The sequence below is a fragment of the Chrysochloris asiatica genome, unplaced genomic scaffold, assembly GCF_000296735.1.
Source record: "Chrysochloris asiatica unplaced genomic scaffold, ChrAsi1.0 scaffold00221, whole genome shotgun sequence".
NCBI classification, from domain to species: Eukaryota; Metazoa; Chordata; class Mammalia; order Afrosoricida; family Chrysochloridae; genus Chrysochloris; species Chrysochloris asiatica.
Genome location: NW_006408739.1, coordinates 895,426 through 916,637, shown reverse-complemented (window position 1 = coordinate 916,637; position 21,212 = coordinate 895,426). Strand labels below are relative to the sequence as shown.

The 21,212-nt window shown below is 39.9% G+C and overlaps 1 protein-coding gene across 1 annotated transcript in view; it reads right to left on the bottom strand.

Annotated features, from left to right (window-relative positions):
* The window catches only part of ATP6V1D (ATPase, H+ transporting, lysosomal 34kDa, V1 subunit D), a 30,590-nt gene extending 9,696 nt beyond the window's left edge, over positions 1 to 20,894 (bottom strand). Inside the window, exons 1-7 of the mRNA XM_006873055.1 lie at positions 20,689 to 20,894; positions 12,955 to 13,072; positions 9,419 to 9,498; positions 7,196 to 7,263; positions 6,656 to 6,700; positions 5,850 to 5,953; positions 5,022 to 5,088 (exon numbers count right to left, since the gene is read on the bottom strand). Of these exons, the coding sequence (XP_006873117.1) occupies positions 5,022 to 5,088; positions 5,850 to 5,953; positions 6,656 to 6,700; positions 7,196 to 7,263; positions 9,419 to 9,498; positions 12,955 to 13,072; positions 20,689 to 20,729 (523 nt within the window). The 5' untranslated portion in view covers positions 20,730 to 20,894. The remainder of the gene's footprint in view (positions 1 to 5,021; positions 5,089 to 5,849; positions 5,954 to 6,655; positions 6,701 to 7,195; positions 7,264 to 9,418; positions 9,499 to 12,954; positions 13,073 to 20,688) is intronic.
* Positions 20,895 to 21,212: the final 318 nt, after the last annotated feature.

Below are 21,212 nucleotides of genomic sequence, written 5' to 3'. Positions count from 1 at the left end.
TGAAAGTGAAGAGGACTTAAAATACTTACTGATGAAGATCAAAGAGCACAGCCTAGGGTATGGATTGCATCTCAATGTAAAAAAAAAACAAATCCTCACTGCTGGACCAATAAACAACATTCTTATCAATGGAGAAAAGATTGAAGTTGTCAAGGACCTCATTCTTCTTGGATCAACTATCAGCACTCATGGAAGCAGCAGTAAAGAAATCAAACGACGTATTGCATTAGGCAAATCTGCTGCACAAGACCTTTTTAAAAGATGTCAGCTTGAAGACTAAGGTGTGCCTGACCCAAACCATGGTATTTTCAATAATCTCATATGCATGTGAAAGCTGGACAGTGAATAAGGAAGACTGTAGAAGAATTGATGCTTTTGAGTTATGGTGTTGGAGAATATTGAAAGTGCCATGAACTGCCAAAAGAACCAACAGATCTGTGTTGGAAAAAGAGCAGCCAGAGTGCTTTTTGGAGGCCACGATGGGCAAACTTCGTCTCTGACACTTCAGACATATTGTAAGGAGGGACCAGTCACTGGAGAAGGATATCATGTTTGGTTAAGGTGCAAGGTCTGAGAAAAAGGGGAAGATTCCCAGCGAGATGGATTGGCAGAGTGGCAGCATCAATAGGGTCAAGTGTGGCAACAATTGTGAGGTTGGTCCAGGATCAGGCAATGTTTTGTTCTGCTGTGTATAAGGTTGCTATAAGTAAGTATTGTCTTGAAGGTAACCTAACAACAACAATACAGAAAACTTAAAAAACAAATACACAGGAACACCAAAAATGAAATACAATCCAGTCATTCCAAAGTAATCATTGTAAGGATTTTGGTATATGCCTTTCTATCTAGTGTCTTTTCTATCCATAGATAACATACTGGACCAAAACATATACAACACGAATCTATTGACAAAACATAAATACATCACTCTGAAACACAGACATTAAGTAGATGAGCAAAAAAATTAGGATTTGTTGAGTTTTATGCCAGTCATTAGGTTCTACTTAATACAGAATTTGCTTACTCTGATTCTATTCTCTTTAAAGGGTAAGCACCATTACCTTATTCATTTTGTTTGGCTTGCAGTTTCAAGTACAAAGTACTAGTAAGCACAGAAGAAATATATTTTGCATTTTAAAATACAACATAACTTCCTTTCTAACACTAATAGAACCTGAAATAAAATAATTTACTATTTGGACTTTGCTCCTCTCGTTTCTTAAAACTGAAATGTTTAATGCAAACTGAGCAGAAAGTACTGTTAACAGTGAAGAAAAAGAAATGAATCAAAATTTATTTCTAGAAATCAAGTACAGGACATAAGGCCTAAAGGAGGGGAATTTAAAATTATATTTTAAAAAGGACTCCACTCATCTGTCAGTTTGTCGTACTTGGTGGCTTGTGAGTTGCGGTGGTGCTGGAAATTATGCCACCGGTACTTTAAATACCAGCAGGGTCACCTGTGGTAGACAGCTTTTACCTGAGCTTCCAGGCTAAGACAGACTAGGAAGATGGAAAGGTGGACTACATCTGAATGCTTAGCCACTGAAAACCTTACGAATAGCAGTAGAACACTGTCAACACCAGATTACTGAATACTGAAACATGATGAAGAGCACCAGAATATTGTCAGATACAGTGCCAGAAGATGAGCCCCTCAGGTTGGAAGGCCCTCAAAATACCAGTGGAGAAGAGCTGCTTCCTCAAAGTAGAGTTGACCATGACGATGCAAATGGAGTAAAGTTTTCAGGACCTTCATTTTCTGATGGGGCACAACTCAAAATGAAGAGAAACCACTGCAAACATTCATTTATAATCAGAACATTCAACTTAGGAAGTATGAATCTAGGAAAATTGGAAGTTTCAAAACTGAAACAGAAAGCACAAACATAGATATCCTAGGCATTAATGAGCTAAATGGGCTGGTACTGTCCATTCTGTATGAGACAACATATAGTTTACTATGCCTAAACAACAAATGAAAGAGTAATGCCATCACATTCATTGTCAAAAAGAAAATGTCAAGATCTAAAAGTACAATGCTGTCTGTGATAGGACAACATCTATATGCCTAATTCAAACTGATGTACCAATCACGAAAACCAGTGATAAAGAATTTGAAGAATTCTATCAACTTCTTCAGTGAAATTGATCAAACATGGAATCAAGATGTACTGATTACTGGTGATTAGAATACTAAGACTATAAACAAAGAAGGATAAGCAGTTGGAAAATATGGTGTTGGTGAAAGAAATGATACCAGAGATCGTATGATAAAATTTTGCAAGACCAATGTCTTATTCATTGCAAATACCTTCTTTATGTTAACATAAATGGTGACTACACACATGAACCTTACCAGATGGAATACACAGGAATCAAATTGGCTATATCTGTGGGAAGCTGTTGTTGCTGAGTGTTGTCAAGTCAGGTCTGGCTCATAGTGACCCTGTATAGGGTTTCTAAGGAGCAGCTCGTGGGTTTGAACTGCCAACCTTGTGGGTCTCAGTCCAATGCTGATCCACAGCACTACACCAGAAGTCCTTTGTGAGAAAAGGCGGTGGAAAACCTCCAAATCATCAGCCAAAACAAGGCCAGAGGCAGACTGTACGTACAACAGACCACTGATTGCTCACATACAAGTTCAAGCTGAAGCTGAAGAATATTAAAACAAGTCCACAAGAGCCAAAAAATATGACCTGGAACATATTTCCCACCTGAATTTAAATACCATTCTAAAAGAACAGATTTGTTGCATTAGACACTAATGGGCGAAGACCAGAAGAGCTGTGGGATAACATCAAGAACATCATACAAGAAGAAAGCAAAGGTCGCTCAGGATAGTCTAAAATGGATGCCAGAAGGGACTGTGAAACAGTGTAGAAATGAGGAGGTAAAAGAGCTGAACAGAAAATTTTAGAGGACAGCTTAAGAAGACAAAGCAAAGTATTATAATGAAATGTGCAAAAGACCAGGAATTACAAAAGCACAATAGAAGAACACAATCAGCATTTCTGAAACTAAAAAAAACTGAAGTAAAAATTCAACCCTCAGCTTGAAGGACTAAAGGATTCTATGGTCAAGATATTGAATGATGCAGAAAGTATCAAAAGAAGTTGGAAGGTATACAGAGTCAAAGAAATGGTTGATGTTCACCCATTTCAAAAGGCAGCATATGATCAAGAACCACTGGTTCTGAAGGAGTAGGCCCAAGATGAACTGAAGGCACTGGCAAAGAACAGTACTCAGGAATTGATGGATAACAGATTGAAATCCTTCAACAAACCAATGCAGCACTGGAGGGGCTCATTCATAATCAACAAGAAATTTGGAAAACTGCTACCTGGTCAACTAAATGGAAGAAATCCATATTTGTGCCCATTTCAAAGACAGGTAACCCAACAAAATGCAGAAATCATTGGACAGTATCATTAATATCACATACAAGTAAAATTTTGCTGAAGATAACTCAAAAATGGTTGCAACAGAGCGTTGACAGAGAACTGCCAGGAATTCAGAAAAGGATGTGGAACTAGGGATTATCACTGCTGATGTCAGACAGAACTTGGCTGAATGTAGAGAATACCAGAAAGATGTTTACCTGTGCTTTGTTGAATATGAAAAGGCTTTTGACTATGTGGAACCTGAGAAGCGCTGGATAACACTGGGAAGAATGAGTATTCCAGAACACTTAACTGTACTCATGAGGAAGAACCTGTACATAGACCAAGAGGTAGTCACTCAAATAGAACAAGGGGACACTGAATGGTTTAGAATCAGGAGAGCTGTGTGCCAGGGTTGCTTTCCTTCACATACTTAATCATTATGATGAGCAAATAATCTGAGAAATTGGATTATATGAAGAAGAATGTGGCATCAGAATTGGAGGAAGACTCATTAACAATCTGCAATATGCAGATAATACAACCTTGCTGGAAGCAAACAGGACTTAAAATACTTACTGATGAAGATCAAAGACCACAACCTTCAGTATGGGTTACACTTCAATGTAAAGAAAACAAAAGTCCTTACACTGAACCAATAAATAACATCACGATAAATGGAGAAAAGATCGAAGCTGCCAAAAACTGCATTTTGCTTGGATCCACTATCAACACTCACGCAAGCAGTAGCCAAGAAGTCAGACAACATATTGCATTACACAAACCTGCTTCACAAGACCTCTTTAAACTGTTCAAGAGCAAAGATGTTAGTTTGGTCAAAAGTGCACCTGACCATGGTATTTTCAATAGCTCCATATGCATGTGACAGTTGGACAATAAAAAAGATTGTAGAAGAGTTGATGCATGTAAGTTGTGTTGTTAGATAAGACATGGACTTCCAGAAGAACAAACAGGTCTGTGTCCAAAGACGTACATTTGAGTGTTCCTTAGAAGCCAGGATAGTGAGACTTTATCTCTCATACCTCAAATACGTTATCAGGAAGTCCCCAGAAAAGGACATCATGCTTGGAAATGTGGAAGATCTGCAAAAAAAGGAAGACCTCCACCGAGATGGACAGGCACAGTGGCAGCACCACTGGAGTCACGCATAATAACAATTGTGAGGATGCCGCAGGACTGGGTAGTGTTTCATTCTGTTGTGCACAGAGTTGCTATGAGTGGGAACCAACTCAACGGTACCTAACAACAGCAATATGAATAAAGATGTATTGCTTACACACTGGAAAAAAATACAGAAAGCACCACTGGGGGAAGCCTGTTTGAAATTTAGATTTGCATCCTTTACTAGTTGTACGAATAACCAAAAACTAATAAATCATAACTCACCTCTTTAAGTCCCTGCATCCTACTCACATTTCTTTCAAAGAACTTAATAGTGCTTTATGGATTACTAACACCCTTCTCTCTTCCCACTGTGGGCATGTCTGATTCATTTTATAATCCTGAGTGTTTCTTACAGCAGCTGATTCCTAGTGGCTGGTAACCAGTGGGGGTGGGGGGGGTAGGGGGATGGACAAATGAATGAGCATAGTACCTCCAAAAACAGCTTATACTCACCATGTTCAATGGCATTGACACGCCTGTTGGTTATCTTAATAGCTTCATCCAAAGTAACAAAGGAGGTCTAAAATAAGAGGACAAATTAATCATGTAAGAACAAAGATTTTCTAATCCTGCTCTGTTGACTTGACTCTACTGAGACTTGTGAAAAGCATTTGGGAACCAAGACTACTACTTTGGAATATGTTGACAAACCAGGACCTTCTTGTGATTTCCACAGACCTAACACTATTTCCATGCTACTATAATGTGGCTATAAATTGGGCAGCTAACCTCAGGGTCAGCAGTTCTAGTTAACTACCAGCTGTTCCGTGGGAGGAAGATGAGGCTTTCTGCACCCATAAAGATTTACAGCCTTAGAAACCCTGTGCAGGGTTGCTCTAAGTCGGAACCGATTCCACGGCACATAACCACCAACACCATAATTTACTTACTTCCAACTTAAATAAATACATAAAGTTGTCAAGAGGAGAGAATGCTGAACTAATAACCTAGATAACAGATATCTGGTCATGAAAGAAAAATGCCCTTCATGCCTAAAATCATGGTCTATTTATATTTAAGTCTTGTGGTGACTGTTGCTCTTTTCACCTAGCAGGAAAAAAAAAAAAAAATCACACAACATTTTGTTAGCAGTAAAGGTAGCAACAATGGTGTGGAAGCTACCGTGTCGTCAATGAAAAGCTCGTGGGCCAGTTTCACACAGGTTCATGCAGAGTGTGGATTACCGGCTGACTCAAGTATGCTCTGATACAAGACCTGAAGCTTCCCCAGCTGACGACTGGAAATAAACCTCAGCAGCCCTCTAGCTCTGCTGCTCCTTACCTGGAGCGAAGCGAGTTCCACCAGGAGTTCCACTGCTTTGGCATAATTCCTCTTTAACTTTGCCAATTGTTCCCCACCTCTGGCTAAACCAGTCAGTTCATAGCCTGAAAGAGCCAGTCAGACAACATTTGTAATTACAGAAAACAAAACAAAACAATCTTTCCCATTAGATTCCCCAAAAGAAGATAATACAGATTACTACTGAACATGGAAAGATAAATTTACTGACCCCAGTTAAATGCCCATCCCACTACTCCTTAAACTGCAGGCCTATGGCGCTGACTAAAGGTTTCCAAAAAGACACTATTTTAAAGATAGTCACAGAAGCAGCCTTTCACCGGACCTCATGACCCCAGCTTGCTGGATTAAACAGTGCCACACATTCCCTTTGTAAATTACACCGCCTGATGAGCTGCAATACAGAGATGCTCCCTGGTAGCTCTGGGATTCTCTGCTTCTTTGTGTTTCTTATTCAGTGTGATTTGATTAAACACTACATAAACCAATGAACTATGAATACACGCAAAACAGAATACTGTTTCCATGTGGGGGGGCGGGTAAGTGAATAACTTTGAAAAGACTTATTAAGATGGGTGAGAGAATTACAAACCATGGGGAAGCTATTAAAATCTACAAAGATTCAGCATTTAAATTCCATCCCAATGCTTAAGATCTTATAGTATTTTTTTAAAAACCAACCTAGAAATTACAAGCAATTCCTTCCTATGCGTGGAAAGACAACAGAAGTCTAATAGGTGGGTTCATAATGAAAGAAAGAGCCATGGTTTACAAAAAGCGTCACTTACTGTCTGTTCCTTCATGATAATGTTCAAACACTGGCAAAGTAACACCTGTGAAACAGAGAAGCAAATATTGTGTTGTTAAGTGCTATTGAGTCAGTTCTGACTCATAGAGACCCTGTATAGGGTTTCCAAGGAGCGGCTGGTGGGCTTCAACTGCTTACATTGCAGAGCTTGCAGTCCAGTGCATTTGCCACACCAGGACTCCGAGAAGCATAGATACAGTCACAGAAATAACGCTGAAATACTTTGTTCATCGCTAATCCTGTTTCCCATCAAATACTCAAAACTCAAGAGATTATTTCTGGAATTGTAACATGGTCTCAATGAATGAATTCAGACATTAAGTTCCTTAAATGTTCATTTCTAGTCAAAAGTCAAATCATCCTCAGTAATCATGGTCCTAGTTATTACAGTTTTAACATCTAAAATCAATTAACTTGCCATAAGAGGAAGTGAGACACTGGGAAGTCAAGGACTTGCTATGTAAACAAGTTCATTTGTAAAGGCCATCTTCTCTCCCCCTTTCTAGAGTTGAAACCTTACCTGCTACATTATCTTTTTTAGCACGAATCTTCACTTGGGCTTTATTCACATTTTGGATAACTGTGGTGCTGCAGAAAAATAGAAGGCCTCTATTTAGTTGCGGTTCTAGAATGAGAAAAAAACTTGCAGAAACCTATTGGATACTTTCAACAATAAATTAGACCAAGAGTAAGATGTCACAAATAGGTCTTGATAATTGTCTTTTTCTAGAAAAGGAGAGAAATCTCTGCTGCAAGAAGAGAGCCTCAGAGAGCAGAACAAGAACATTCAAAGCATCAAAACTATTGCCAATGACTACTTGACTTACAGCGACCCTACAGGACAGAACTGCCTCACAGGGTTTCCAGTCCGAAGGTGGTGCTGTAGGATAAGCATTGGGCTGCTAACTGCAAGGTTGGTGGTTCAAATCCACCCATCGATCCTTGGAAACCCCTATACAGGGTCGCTATGAGTCGAAACTGACTTTGTGGGACTTCAAAACAACACCTTTACAAGAGCTCACTACCATATCTTTCTCCTGCGGAGCAACTGGTTGGTTTGATCTGCTGACCCACAGGTCAGCATTTGAGCATTTAACCATTGCACCACCAAGGCATGAATGATTTTGAAAGTACAGAAAATGTTTGAGCTTTCAGTAATACCTTGGATGCATGGATATGATTTTATTCATCCAGTGTAATTAGAAGAAAACTGTGCTACCGTCTAGGTTTGCTGGTCAACTAGTTAAGCAGGAGTTGGATCTTTATCCCAGAATTTATCTAACTTCCATCAGCCCTGTCTGATTCCCTGTTATTATCAGAAAATGTGTTTTCTCCATAACTACCCTGGGTCACAGTCACATGACAAGTAAACATTGATTTCTTCTTCTGCTGGAAAAATCAATGCTATTTATTTTACCAATATTGGTGAACAATTAAAGCCTACCACTTCAGAGACCAGTATGCCCCTCAAGTTGTAAAACCTGCTATGAGGAAAAGCTATTAGATAACACAAATGAAGAATGGCAGCACCATTCAGGTCTAGAAAGCAACTCACGCTCATGGCCCAACTTTAAGCTTGAGTAGTAGATAGGAATATACGGAGACAACAACACTAGTGAGGTATGCTCACTATGAATGATGGAACTGTCAATCATTCAAATTCAAAAGGGCAACAGAAGGACCAAGTTGAGAAGGGATATGATGAGGGTGGAATGGAAACAGGAACCACAAGGAGGAAGTGGGATAACTTGTTGCTTGGGGGGGATTGGAATCATTGAGATGAAACAAAGTGTATAATTTCTCGAATGTAAAACTGATGATACTGTCTGTAAACCTTTACTCAATTCACAATAAAAAGTTAAAACAAAAAAATGGTGGTGGAATTCCTGGGTAGTGCAAATGTTAAAGCCCTGGGCTGCTAACTTAAAGGTTGGAGATTAAAGTCCACCTAAAGGAAGACCACGCTCAGCATTTCTCAAGCTGTGGGAACTGAAGAAAAAATTCAAGCCTCGACTTTCGTTACTGAAAGATTCGCTGGGCAAATTATTGAATGATGCAGAAAGCATCAAGAGAAGATGAAAGGAATACACTATGAGTTGGAATCAACTCGAATGCACTTAACAACAACATGTCTATTGAAGGTGATGTGATGACAGAAACAGAAGTCAGGGTGATGTAGCCATGAGCCATGGAATAAAGGAAACCTCTAGAAGGTTTTTTGATATTTCCCTCTAGCCTCTAGAAGGAATGCAGCCCTGCTGACACCTTAATTTTAGCCCCATAAGACCCATTTTGGAGTCTTGCTGTGGCGCTATAGGAAAAGGACTGAACTGCTAACTGCAAAGTTGGTAGTTCAAATCCACCAGTCAGTCGCTCCTCAGAAACCCTGTACAGGGTCAGTGAGTTGGAACCAACTTGATGGAACTTAATAACAGTGCCAATTGTTGTGCCATCCCATCAGTTCAGATTCACAGCAATGCTATATAAGGTTTGCAAAAGCATTTGGTGGGTTTGAACTACGGACCCTGCAGTTTAAATCCTATTCCTGCAATTATGTAAAACATAAATCTGAGTGGTAATAAAAACAATGGTATTAAAGCAATGAGGGTTAAAACGTTCTTCCTTCTTATTACTATATAATTTGTTTTTAAGTTTATACATCTTTAAATATAAAAATGGTTTATAAATAAAATGACCATGAAAGCACTTTGTTTTTCCAAAATACCCCATTTAATCTTGTTACCTGAAGTCCCCGGCTGTGAACTTGGCCTCGGCAAGGGAAAAGGCAGCTTCCCTCATCACATCACCCATCAACATTTTAGTCTGGAAAAGCACAAACCAACAGATTCAACCAAGTTTCTTACAAGGAAAAACTGTTCATAATTATGTTCATTTAATATCCATCAGTATTTTGTGTTTAGTGTGCACATAAATATTAATTTGATGATAATGACAAAAGAAAAATTTCCAATTATCTTGAATATTTTTGATTATGGTCACTAACAATATTGCAAAGCCAGGAGTTTTGAAATGAAAGCATCTGAATAAACACATTACTAGAAAACTGTGACGCTTTACTGAAGGACCTATCTTATCTTTAATGGGTATACTTTGATTTGCTCAAATTAATCTCTTAAATACACTGCAATTGTAGTCAAAATCTTACTGCATATAGTTTCTAGATGATTTAATGCTTGAGAATATCCAATCATTTTATTGAAAGACAAGAAAACCTAATAGGTGGGTGGGGAGTTGCCTTACCAGGTATTAAAAATCTAGTTATGATAAGGAAGTATGTTTGATACTGGTCGTTAAGTGCTGTCAAGTTAGTCCCACCTCACAGCGACCCAGTATAGGATTTCCAAGGAGTGGCTGGTGGGATTGAAATTTCCAACCCTGTGGTTAACAGTCCAATGCTTATCTTACAGCACCATACCAGGACTCCATGTTCGATACTTTGTTGTTGGTTCCAACTCATAGCACAGTGACCCTATTCACAACAGAATGAAACACTGTGCTATGCTCATAATTGTGATTCATGAGCCCACTGCTGCTGCCATGGTGTCAATCCATCTCATTGGAGATGTTCCTCTTTTTTTTGCTGACCCTTCACTTTACCAAGCATAATGTCCTTCTCCAAGGACTGGTCCCTCCTGATGATAATATGTGCGAAGTATGAGAGACAAAGTCTCACTCTCTGTGCCTCTAAGGAGCATTCTGGCTGTACCTCTTCCAACACAGACCTGCTTGTTCTTCTGGCTGTCCATGGTACTTTTACTATTCTTCTCCAACATTTAATTCAAACATCCTGCCTTATTCACTGTCAAACCTTCACATGCATACGAGATTACGAAAATACCATGGCTTGGGTCAGGCGCAATTTAGTCTTCAAACTGACATGCTTGCTCTTGAACACTTTAAAAAGGTCTTGTGCGGCAGATTTGCCTAATGCAATACGTCACTTGATTTCTTGACTGCCGCTTCCATAAGTGTTGATTGTAGATCCAAACAAAATGAAGTCTTAGACAACGTCAATCTTTTCTACTTATTATGATGTTATTTATTGGTCCAGTTGTGAAGATTTTTATTTTCTTTACAATGAGGTGTAATCCATACTGACGGCTGAGGTCTTTGATCTTCATCAATAAATATTTGAAGTCCTCTTCAATTTCAGCAAGCAAGGTTGTGTTATCTGCATGCTGCAGGTGGTTAATGAGTCTGCCTCCAATCCTGATGCCGTATTCTTGGATTATTTGCTCAGCCTACTGATTGATTAAGCATGGTGAAAGAAACAGCCCTGGTGCACACCTTTTCTGATTCTAAACCATTTAGTATCCCCTTGTTATGTTCTAACGACTGCCTCTTGATGAATGAAATGGAAAAGTCAGTTCAGAAACAATCCCAAACCTACACATGGAAACCAAGTAGAAACCATTCAACTGGCTGCTAATTTGAAAATGATCAAAGTCAAATTTATACCTCATATCATACCAAAACCAAAACCAAACAACCTAACCCTACAAATGTATTAAAAATAAAAGTTTTTAAAAAAATACATAAAATATAGAATATTTCTAAATTTTACCCAGAAGTTATACAAAGTTAAAGGCTAAATGATTTGATCAAACAAAAATGAAGATAACATTTTTAAAAAAATTAAGACTTGGAGAAGAAAATATTGTTAGCAGTTTATACACTAGCCTCTCCTGCACCCCCAAAATACATATCTAAGGGGGTTCCAAAGATTTTGGAGGAAAAAAAATGTCATTACATTTTCATTCAGTTTTTCCAGAAAAAAACTCCCTCATTTTATATCCTACAAGTAAATATGACAAGAAATTCACCAAGAAAATAAAATTATCAGTAAACACAAAAACACAAATAATCCAAATCAGTGCAAACTAATAAATACAAGATACCACTTTTATATAATTAAACATGATTAATATCCAGTTAGGAGTCCTGATGTGGCACTGTGGGTTAATGCGCCAGACTGCAAAGCTGTTTGAACTGCAAGGTCAGTGATTGAAGCTCACTAGCTGCTCCTTGGAAACCCTATACAGGATCACTATGAATGAGTTGAAATCGACTCAACAGCACTTAACAACAACAATATCCAGTTAAGAAGATTTTAAGAAAAACTGCCCTCTGATACATCATTCAGTAGGAATAGAAACCAGTATAATAATTTGAGGCCAATTTGTAAGTTATCAAAAAAAAAATTTTTTTTCCTATCAAAATTTTTAATGAATACATGATTAACTACAGATGCTAAGATTCTCTTCTAGAAAAATGCTAGCATAAATACACATATGATTTAAGAACAAACAAAAAAGGGAAAGGTGAAATAGTTACATCTTATTATCCATGCAAAGAAGTATCACACAACTATTGCTAAGAATGGAATTCTGGTGTGGAGCGTTAGGGTAAACACTGGCCTGCTAAGCACAAGATGGTGGTTCAAACACACGTGCTGCTCCTCGCACTGAGTCGTCACCCACTCAACAGTACTTAAGAACAACAAACTTCAAATAATGGGGCACGTCTGTTTGTACAAATGTTGAAGAAAGATGTCCCTATTCTGTCACCGTGAGGAATGGGAGGAAGGTTACAGAATTGTATGTATAATAAACCAAAGAGTCACAAGGAACCACCATGAGGAAATGAGAGAAAGATACCAGGGCTGTAGGGAGACGGTAATTATAGGAGAAAAATGCCTTTGTTTGTTTTTTAAATATATATCTGCATTCACATATCAGTTGTCCAAAAAGCATTGAATTAAAGTTACTACGTGTCAGCATTATTTTAGGCTCTGGAAAAATAGTGGTGAAACAACAGTCTCTTCTCTCATGAAGCTTACATTCTAAGGGACAATGGAGGGGAGAACTTGAAAATAATCATGCAATAATGCTTCAATAACAATAAAACAAGATGTGACAGCACGAAATGACTGAGTGATCAGGACAGCCTCTTTCGACAGTCGAATGGCCAGAAAAGTCAGTCTTAAGAGGATCTGGGGAAAGAGCAATTCTGGTAGAAAACAGGCCCTAGAGGAGGAAGGCAAAGTCAAATCAGATTAAGTGGGGCTTTTCAAGCAAGGATTTGGAATTTGGATTTCATTAAGTGAACTGTCTGAAGCTTGTTACGACAATGGCATTTTTCCTTTTGAAAAACAGTAATTATAATAACTTAGAGAAAAATGAAACCTGTCAAGGGCCAGGCTGGATTTTCCTTAGATAGCGCCAAAATAAATACAGTTCTGGACAAAGGTCTTTCTACCTCTATGATCTTCTTTAGGATCTGTCGAAATCGAAGAGTCAAGGCATCAGATTTTTTCTTCAGGAGGTTCCGGCCTGTCTGTGCGCCTTTCAATCGAGCCTTCATGATGGTCTGTGCCCTACAAAACAGTCAAAGACATTTCTTCCTATTGTGTAAAAGAAACAAAACACCTAGCCAACAGAGGGTTAAAATGGCGCTTTACTCTTTGATGCACTGAGAGCAAGAATATACAGCATTTGTAGCTGACAGATTTCATTGGTTTTTCAATACTGTCAGTTTCCACCCTGCATGTTTGGTAGGTGAGAAGTTTATTTAAAACAGAAACAATTCTTTACCAGTATCTAGAATATACATGTATTAAATCATAATAAGTTATCAGAAGCCCTAATTATGATAGCAGCATAGTTTAAATACTTATTTGATTTATAAGCTAAAATATCTTTTCTTCAGTTTCCAGCATAGATGTTTTTAAAAATTGAAGGAAAAAAAGCTGTATATTTAATAGGTAAATTTGAAACACATTTAACTTCAGATCATCAACTCCACCTTGTGAAATTTATCCTACAGATTTATTCCTGTATGTACATAAAAGCACACACAAGTATAAGCACTCTAGCCTTATTTGTAACAGTTAAAGTGTGAAAACAAATTATTTTTTAAATAAGTTATAGTGCACCATACAAGGGAATGCTATGCAGCCATAAAAAAAGAGAAAGCTATCTATACAAGTCTACATATGGAGCAACCGCCCAATATTGTACTGCAAGGAGCAGGCAGAGAAGTTCCAGAGAGCTTCAGTTGTGCCAAGTAAGGAATAAATGTACTGATACAGATGCAAAAATACTTCAAGAAAAGTAGTTACCTTTAAAAAATGGGCTACGTGAAAAAAATGCAATTTACTTTTTACTACTACACTTTTTTGTACCTTTTGAATTTTATACCACAATCATTTAATTTTTTTTTTAAACTGTAGCATTAAATCAGCAGGAAAAACCCAAAACAAAAATGGCACTATGATTGGCTACTGCAAGAACAAGCAAATTGTTTGCCGGGAAACAAGCAATCAAGTCCCTTCAGGACAAACCCCCTTCAAAGATTGAAACTCAAGGGGAACACATGAGCAGGCATGTAAGCTTGCTGGTGACCACATTGGTCTTCTGGTGAGTGGAAGAGGGGGAAAGGCAGCATTGAAGAAATGGACTGAGTTTAATCTCGTTCTGTAGACTCTCACTGACCTGGAGATGAGAGAGAGAAGAGGAAGGGCTGGTTGGTCCTTAGTGTGGTGAGACCTGGGGACTCCCGAGTCCATGGTCAAGGACATAGCCATGGAAGGGTAGAGCTGAAAAGTGAAGCATCCAACTGATATGAAGGTAGAGGAGATGTACAAGAACACACAAACTTCCAGATAGTACCCATTCAACCTAGCCTCAATGGCTTGATAATCAAAACTCGACTAGAGGAATATTAAAAAAAAAAAAAAAATTGTGATAAAGGAAACAAGGGTAAGTTGCTACAATTTGATGAACTTGACCTATGCTCATGGAGGTAGTAGCTCAAAATACCAACAGAGAGGGAAGGAGTCTTCACATCAATTATCAATATTATCCCCTCTGTATACAGGGTAGATACGGACAGGCAATTTAGACACTGGCTACCTAAAATGAGGGGGTGATAAAGGCACAAAGTGACTGGCTTACAAGGTATCAAGAGGGAGTATAATTTAAAAGTTTGTGGAAGGAAGAACAAGGCAGATGGGAGAACAGTCAAGCAGGTTTGTGTGGGCTAAGTGGGACAGAGGTAAATAGTGATGTATGCACAATCTTAGAACAACATGGCTCTGGGATACAGGGATTGAGGCATGGTTGGAATGGGCAAAAGAGGGGAAATAATGTCTTTTGAATCTTAGTTTCCCTTGCATACCATTGTAAAATAGCTACCTGAGGGGGAGAGAAAGGAATACCTGGAAATATCACCATAGAAAGCTTATAAGTCCGTCTTCTGCCTATAACTGATACAAATACCTAAAATGGGGCTACAACTTGCATAATCAAGGAGGCTTCCTGCGGAGACTTTGCATTGCATAAGACCATAGATGGAATTCTCAACCCCATCCAGAATCATCTGAGGTGGGAAATCTCCACTTGAAAGGACAAGCAGACCAGCCTGGAGAGGCTAGAAGAACAGAATATATTTCTTGAAAGAAAGACCGACAGGAAAAATAAACAATAACGGCAGTCTGACTGACTACTACAAGAACAAGCAAGTTGTTCGCCCAGGAGACATCAAGGCAAGTGGTCGGGTCCCCTCAGGGCAAACCCCCTTCCAAGACTAAGACTCAAGGGGAATAAATGAGCAGGCATGTGGCCTGACTGGTGACCATGGTGGTCACCGATAAGGGGAAGGAAGTGAGGGAAAAACAGAAATGAAGCTGTGAGCTAAGTCCTACCCAGTGGAGACCTGGTTGGCCAGCAGCATGGCAAGACCTGGGGACTCATGGGCCCAAACAGTGACATAGCCACAGAGGACTAGAGTGGAGAGTGAAACTAAGAAGAGAGGGTATATGCACAAGAACACCCATACCTGCAGATAATATTCACTTGACCTGGCTTCAATGGTTGAATGATCAGAACTCAACTAGAAGAAAGAAGAGGGAAAAAAGAGTAATCTGATACAATTTGATAAGCCTGACCTACACCTATGGATGCAGCAGCTCAAAAGAGGGAACAAATCTTTACAGCAAGGACCAGTCCCACCCGCTCAATATACAGGGTAGACAGGGATGGACAACTTGGACATTGGTTTCCCAAAATGGGGGGGGCGGAGGGGGGAGGACTACAAAGGCAAGAAGTGACTGCTTACAAGCTTTCAAGAGGGAGCCTAGATCCAGAAGATGCAGAGGAAGGTAAAATCTCCACTAAGTAGTATCCAATCTGTCTGGGTGGGGCTGATGAAAGCAGATGTGGATAAGACTCTTGTGGTACAATAGTGAATAATTGCTATCAGGACTAACTTTTAGGGTTGGAAATGTAAAGGTAGACGTTTTGTAGCAAAAGGAGGGGAGTTATTGACTTTGCAGTCCAGGAGCAGATACAGTGACACCAGTGATGGAGGCAGAGACGATGACGTGGAGAGATGGAGCAGCTGGGGACTCCAGAACTAGAGAGGGAGAGGGGCTGTGTGCTGACGACTGACAGGCAGGATTGCGGGGTATACCATTTGGTTGGTTGATGATGCACAGAGGGGATTGTAGCCATGGTAATGAAATGATATACGACAGGATGAATGTAAAGCTAAGGTTCTCCCATGTAAATAAACTATCACATAATTCACAATAAAACATTATATAAAAAAAGTTTGATTTACTGGGGGGAAAAAAATGTGCTGAGGAAGACAGAGTCCCCACTGAATAGTTTTCATCTTGTCTAGATGGGTCTGGTTAAGAGATGGAGATAAGATTCTTATGATTCAATAGTAATTGTTATTGTGACAAATTGGGACTGTCACAATTGTAAAGGTAGCAGTTTTGTAACAAAAACAGGGGAGTAGTTAATCTTACAGTCCAGAAACAGAGGACCCTAGGACCATCAAGGAAGAGCAGATGTGGAATGCAGGACCTTATCCAGAGAAGCAGCAACACCAGAGACGGAAGCAGAGATGGGTACATGGAGAGAGGGAGCAGCTGAGGACTCTAAATTCATGGAATTAGAGGGACTGAGAGCTGGCAGTCAGGAGGCAGGTTTGCAGAATGTGCCCTTTGGTGGTTTAAATTATTATATATGCCTGAGTGTTTAAAAAAAAAAAAAGGAGCTAAAATGAATACCGAGAAATACATGGTACATGGAGGGGATTATGATCATTGTAATGAAACAAAGTATATGATTTGTTGAATGTAAAACTGATGATCTGCCCTGTAAACTTTCACTCAATCTACAATGAAAACTTAAAAAAACAAACAAAAAAAAACTAGCATGGTACTTTGACAGCATCAATCAAGATCCAAATACCTATCATTGTATTAATTTGTAACAACTTTAAGTAACAAATGACTTACATAAGATCCTGGTAAGTGACAAATTAAATTTACACTGAAGTTTTCTCACCTTCTTTCAATCTTTACCCTTCAGAAGCCCCAATACTAAACAACAGCAGAAACTGACGTTTCTGTTCTTGCCGCCATATGCCACATAAAATTTAGTATGGAAAGAGGAAAAAGCCAGTAATAAAATTCAGTAATAGATTATGCAACCTAGGCACTTAAAATGATTTGTTACAGGGGATATAATTTCATACAATGTTGCTATTGTTGGGAAAGTGCTGTCTAGCTAATTCCAATTCCTAGAGACCCTGTAAAGGGTTTCGGAAGCAGCTGCTGGGCATGAATCTTATACCCTGTGGTTTGAAGTCTAGTGCTTAGCCATACACCATACCAGGGAGTGGTAATAAAACAGCATGTATTCATGTGTCTTTTGGCCAAATTCCTGGATTATACTGAAGTCTCTTATCATCCGGTAAAGGTAAAAGAGACAATTTTATAGATGGAAGAGACTTGACATTATCATAAAGATCAGGAAAATGAGGCTCAGAAAGATGGAACAACTTTCCCATCAACTTTCCCATGGTCATTCTGTGAAGAAAGGGGAGGGCAGCAACTTGGAAACACAGATTTCTAACTCCAGTGAGTTACCTAAGGCTCAAATCTAAATCCAATGTACCTCTTCTTAAAAATTATAAATAGTTTCAGATAGATGACAATTCTTTCTTTGAAGCATGTACCGCGGTGTGGCTGACTTTGCACTGACTGGTCTTACTTGAAGTCCAACCAAATGAAACTGGTTCAGATTTCAGCCTGAGCAGGAGCTATCCACTCCAATGTGTATATCTAACATACTTTATTGTTGACACTAACCACTGGAATTTGGGCTTGAAGCAAATTAAGCCAAAACCTAGTACAGCAGATTCCATCAAGTTTATAGTACAAAGATGACCAAAGATGAAATTTTTTTTTTTTTTGCTTTGTTTTTAAGATGAATTGATTGCTAAGATTAAACTCTGCCACTAATTTTAATTTCCTTTGAAGTGGGCAAATTTTCATTTTGAAACTTTACAAAGGATGTGTGTAGTGGTGGTAGTGTGCCATGGAGTCGGTTCTAACTCATAGAGACCCAACATAGGGTTTCCAAGGCAGTAAATCTTTAAGGCAGCAGAAAGCCTTACCTTTCTCCTGAAAAAATGGCTGGTAGTTTCGAACTGCTGCCCTTGAGATTAGTAGCCCAACTCATAACCACTATGCTACCAGAACTCCTTATCTAGGTAGCAGAACCTGGATTTGACAGTCCTCTACTGACTCCTAATCCTGCAAGTCTCTTTTAGTTCCACTCAAAACTTGGTTTATTTTCTCTGGTGCACATTAAAGGTGAACAGTTTCACAATAATACTGTATGTGAAACTGTCCATAAAATAGTAGTCTCCAGGGTATTTTCTACCCAGGTCTCAAAAAATAAAAATCTGCTCTTTCACTTTTTTCAGAGTTGCTTCTCATTCTTGTTGCTGCCAACTCATGTTGATCCCAACTCATGGCAACCCCATGTGTGTTAGGAGTAGAGCTGAGCTCTACATGGTTTTCAGTGGCCAATGGTTCAGAAGTAACAGTATGAAAAAAAAAAAAAGTTTTCCTTCAGCTAAGATGATGGCTTTGTTTCCAGTTGAATCAGAGACATCTGACTACATGACAAAGCACCAGCTGTCAGGCCTTGAAAGAAAAGTATTTAGAAAAGTGATTACTTCCTACACTTTATTTCCTGTCAACTGGCAATTTTCACCTGCATAAATGTACAGTTTTTATTGTCTAAGTCCAAACAAGCGTATTTCAACTTTGTTCATCCTAAACAAAATAAAACCAAGAAATGTGAGCATTTTGATCATCATGATCCTTATCTATTTAATAAAAATTGCCTTCCAAACCAGTGCAAACAGCTAGTAGAAAGCAAGGAGGTGAAGGTAACAAATAAAAACGTATCATTTCATTAAGAGGTATAGCTATCCTGGCCAAGTTAGCAATCTGGGTTTGGAATTTTAATATTTTTATTTTATGTGTCCTCATATATTTGAGAAAAATGACTCGATGAGAAAAACAACAGAAAGCCCAGAAAGAAGATCACTAAAAATCCAAATGTCTGAGTCCAAACTGTTATTCTACTTCTTCAATGAAAAGCAAATAAGAAATGGGAAGAGGGGGAGAGCACAGGTAACAAGCAGCTTTACTCTCCACAGGTTACAAGGCACAGTACAAAAAAATTAAGCATTTTCTTTACAAACTGGTTAAGCACCAGTTCTCCTGCCAAAGAATTCAGGCTAAAAGAGAAAAAAGGGAGCCCTACAGCTGAACAGATTCCAAGGCATGACATTTATTCAAGCAACATTTTTTGTGGAACTGCTTGAGTTATTATTAATCAAGGCACTCTCTCAACCTGGAGGAAGCTCACAGGTCAGTGCAAGAGAAAGGTATGTAAACAAATATCCTTTTTCAATGTGATGGATAATAACATAGGTGTGAACACAGTGCAGTGCTTACAGAGAAAAGAAGGATTTTAGAAATTCAGGGATGGCCTCCCACCAACAAGGGAAAATGGCAACTGACTGTGTCTAATGGAAAAGAATAATAAATAAGAAAAATTATAACGAATTGATGCATTTGAATTATGGTGTTGGCCAAGAATGCTGAAAGTATTCTTCTGCCAATGGACAAATAAATCTGTTTTGAACAAGTACAACCAGAAGGCTCCTTAGAAATGAGGAGACTTCATCTTCCCTACTTTGGACACAATGTCAGGAGGGACCAGTCCCTGGAGAAGGGCATCATGCAAAGTGGAGGATCAGCAAAAATAAGGAAGACCACCCTCGCCCCCCAACAAGATGGGCTCAAACGTAATTGTGAGGATGGCGCAGGACAGGGAAATGTTTTGCTCTGCTGGGCTGAGTCGGAACAGACTCCACGGCACCTAACTAAGCAAAAAAGTAAAGGTGCCCCAGTGGCACAGTGGGTTAAGCACTGGGATGCTAACAGCAAGATCAACAGTTCGAACCCACGAGTCGCTGAGGCTGTCTACTCCCGCAAAGTTTTACAGCTATGGACACCCTATGAAGCTGTTCTACTCTGTCGCCGAGTCAGAACCGACTGCACGGTAGTGGGTTTATGGCAAAGGAATAGGAGGATCCAAGATCTAATCTGACGTCCACGGTGGAGCGATTCCATTCAATCCTCTTGTTCGTGTTCCCCACCGCACTAAACTGGCCTTCTTAGAGCAGCTGGCAAACGTCATTTCTTGTGTGTCTCTCCACTAAACTGCAAGCTTTGTGAGGTCACGAATGGCGAACGTTCAGACATCTCAGCCCAGTGTCCCGCACAGGGCCTGGCGGAGGGTAGACCTCAATCAGGGTACATGGAATGAATGGTTCTATTACTGCGTGGAGATAGCGCGCCTCTAGAGGCCAGCAGGCCGAGTGAGCACCTGCTCCTACGGGCTGAAATCGCTGTCCTATCTGCTTCCCGCCGAAGAATCAGAGTGGAGGCTGTCGGAGAGTCTAGCCCAGACTCAGAAAAAAAAGGCTGGAAGAGAGCTCAAGATGGACCCCGAATACAAGGACGCTCGCTGCTGGTGCAGAACCTAAAGTAATTGCGCTCCCGGTACGCGTTCCTGCGCCTCTGCGTGCCGCTCTTTCCATTCTTTTACTTACATTCGTGAGGGAAAGATCTCAATTCGGTCTTTGCCCGACATTCTGACGATGACAGTTCGGCTCAAGTCCCCGGCCGGGCAATCGTGGCTGCGCCAGTTCTAGTTCCCGCAGCCACTGTAACTTCCCCTACCGGAGTCAGCTGGTTGGGTCACTTGACCCCTAGCGTTGCTAAGAGGCAACAGGATACGCCCTCCACTTCCGTTTCCTGTTACCACAAGAGAAGGACGGGGACGGGAGGAGGGGAAGAAAGTGGGGGTGGGGGGGAAGCTTGCCCGGATGTTGAGGCGTGCGCACCGTGGAACCACCCCTCAATTCCGGTTCGTCAGCCAGCCTCTCCCCACACCCCGCCCCGCTTCAGCTCCCCGGCGTCTGCGCGAAGCGCTACACGCGCCAAACGAAATAGGAGCTAAGAGGACACGCCTTTTCTTCCGCCACTTTTCGTCTTTTCTCACAGCGCCACCTTAGGGTTTAGTAAAGCTTTGAGAAAGACTCCATTCTTCAGAGACAAGGAGTCGGAGTCCTAC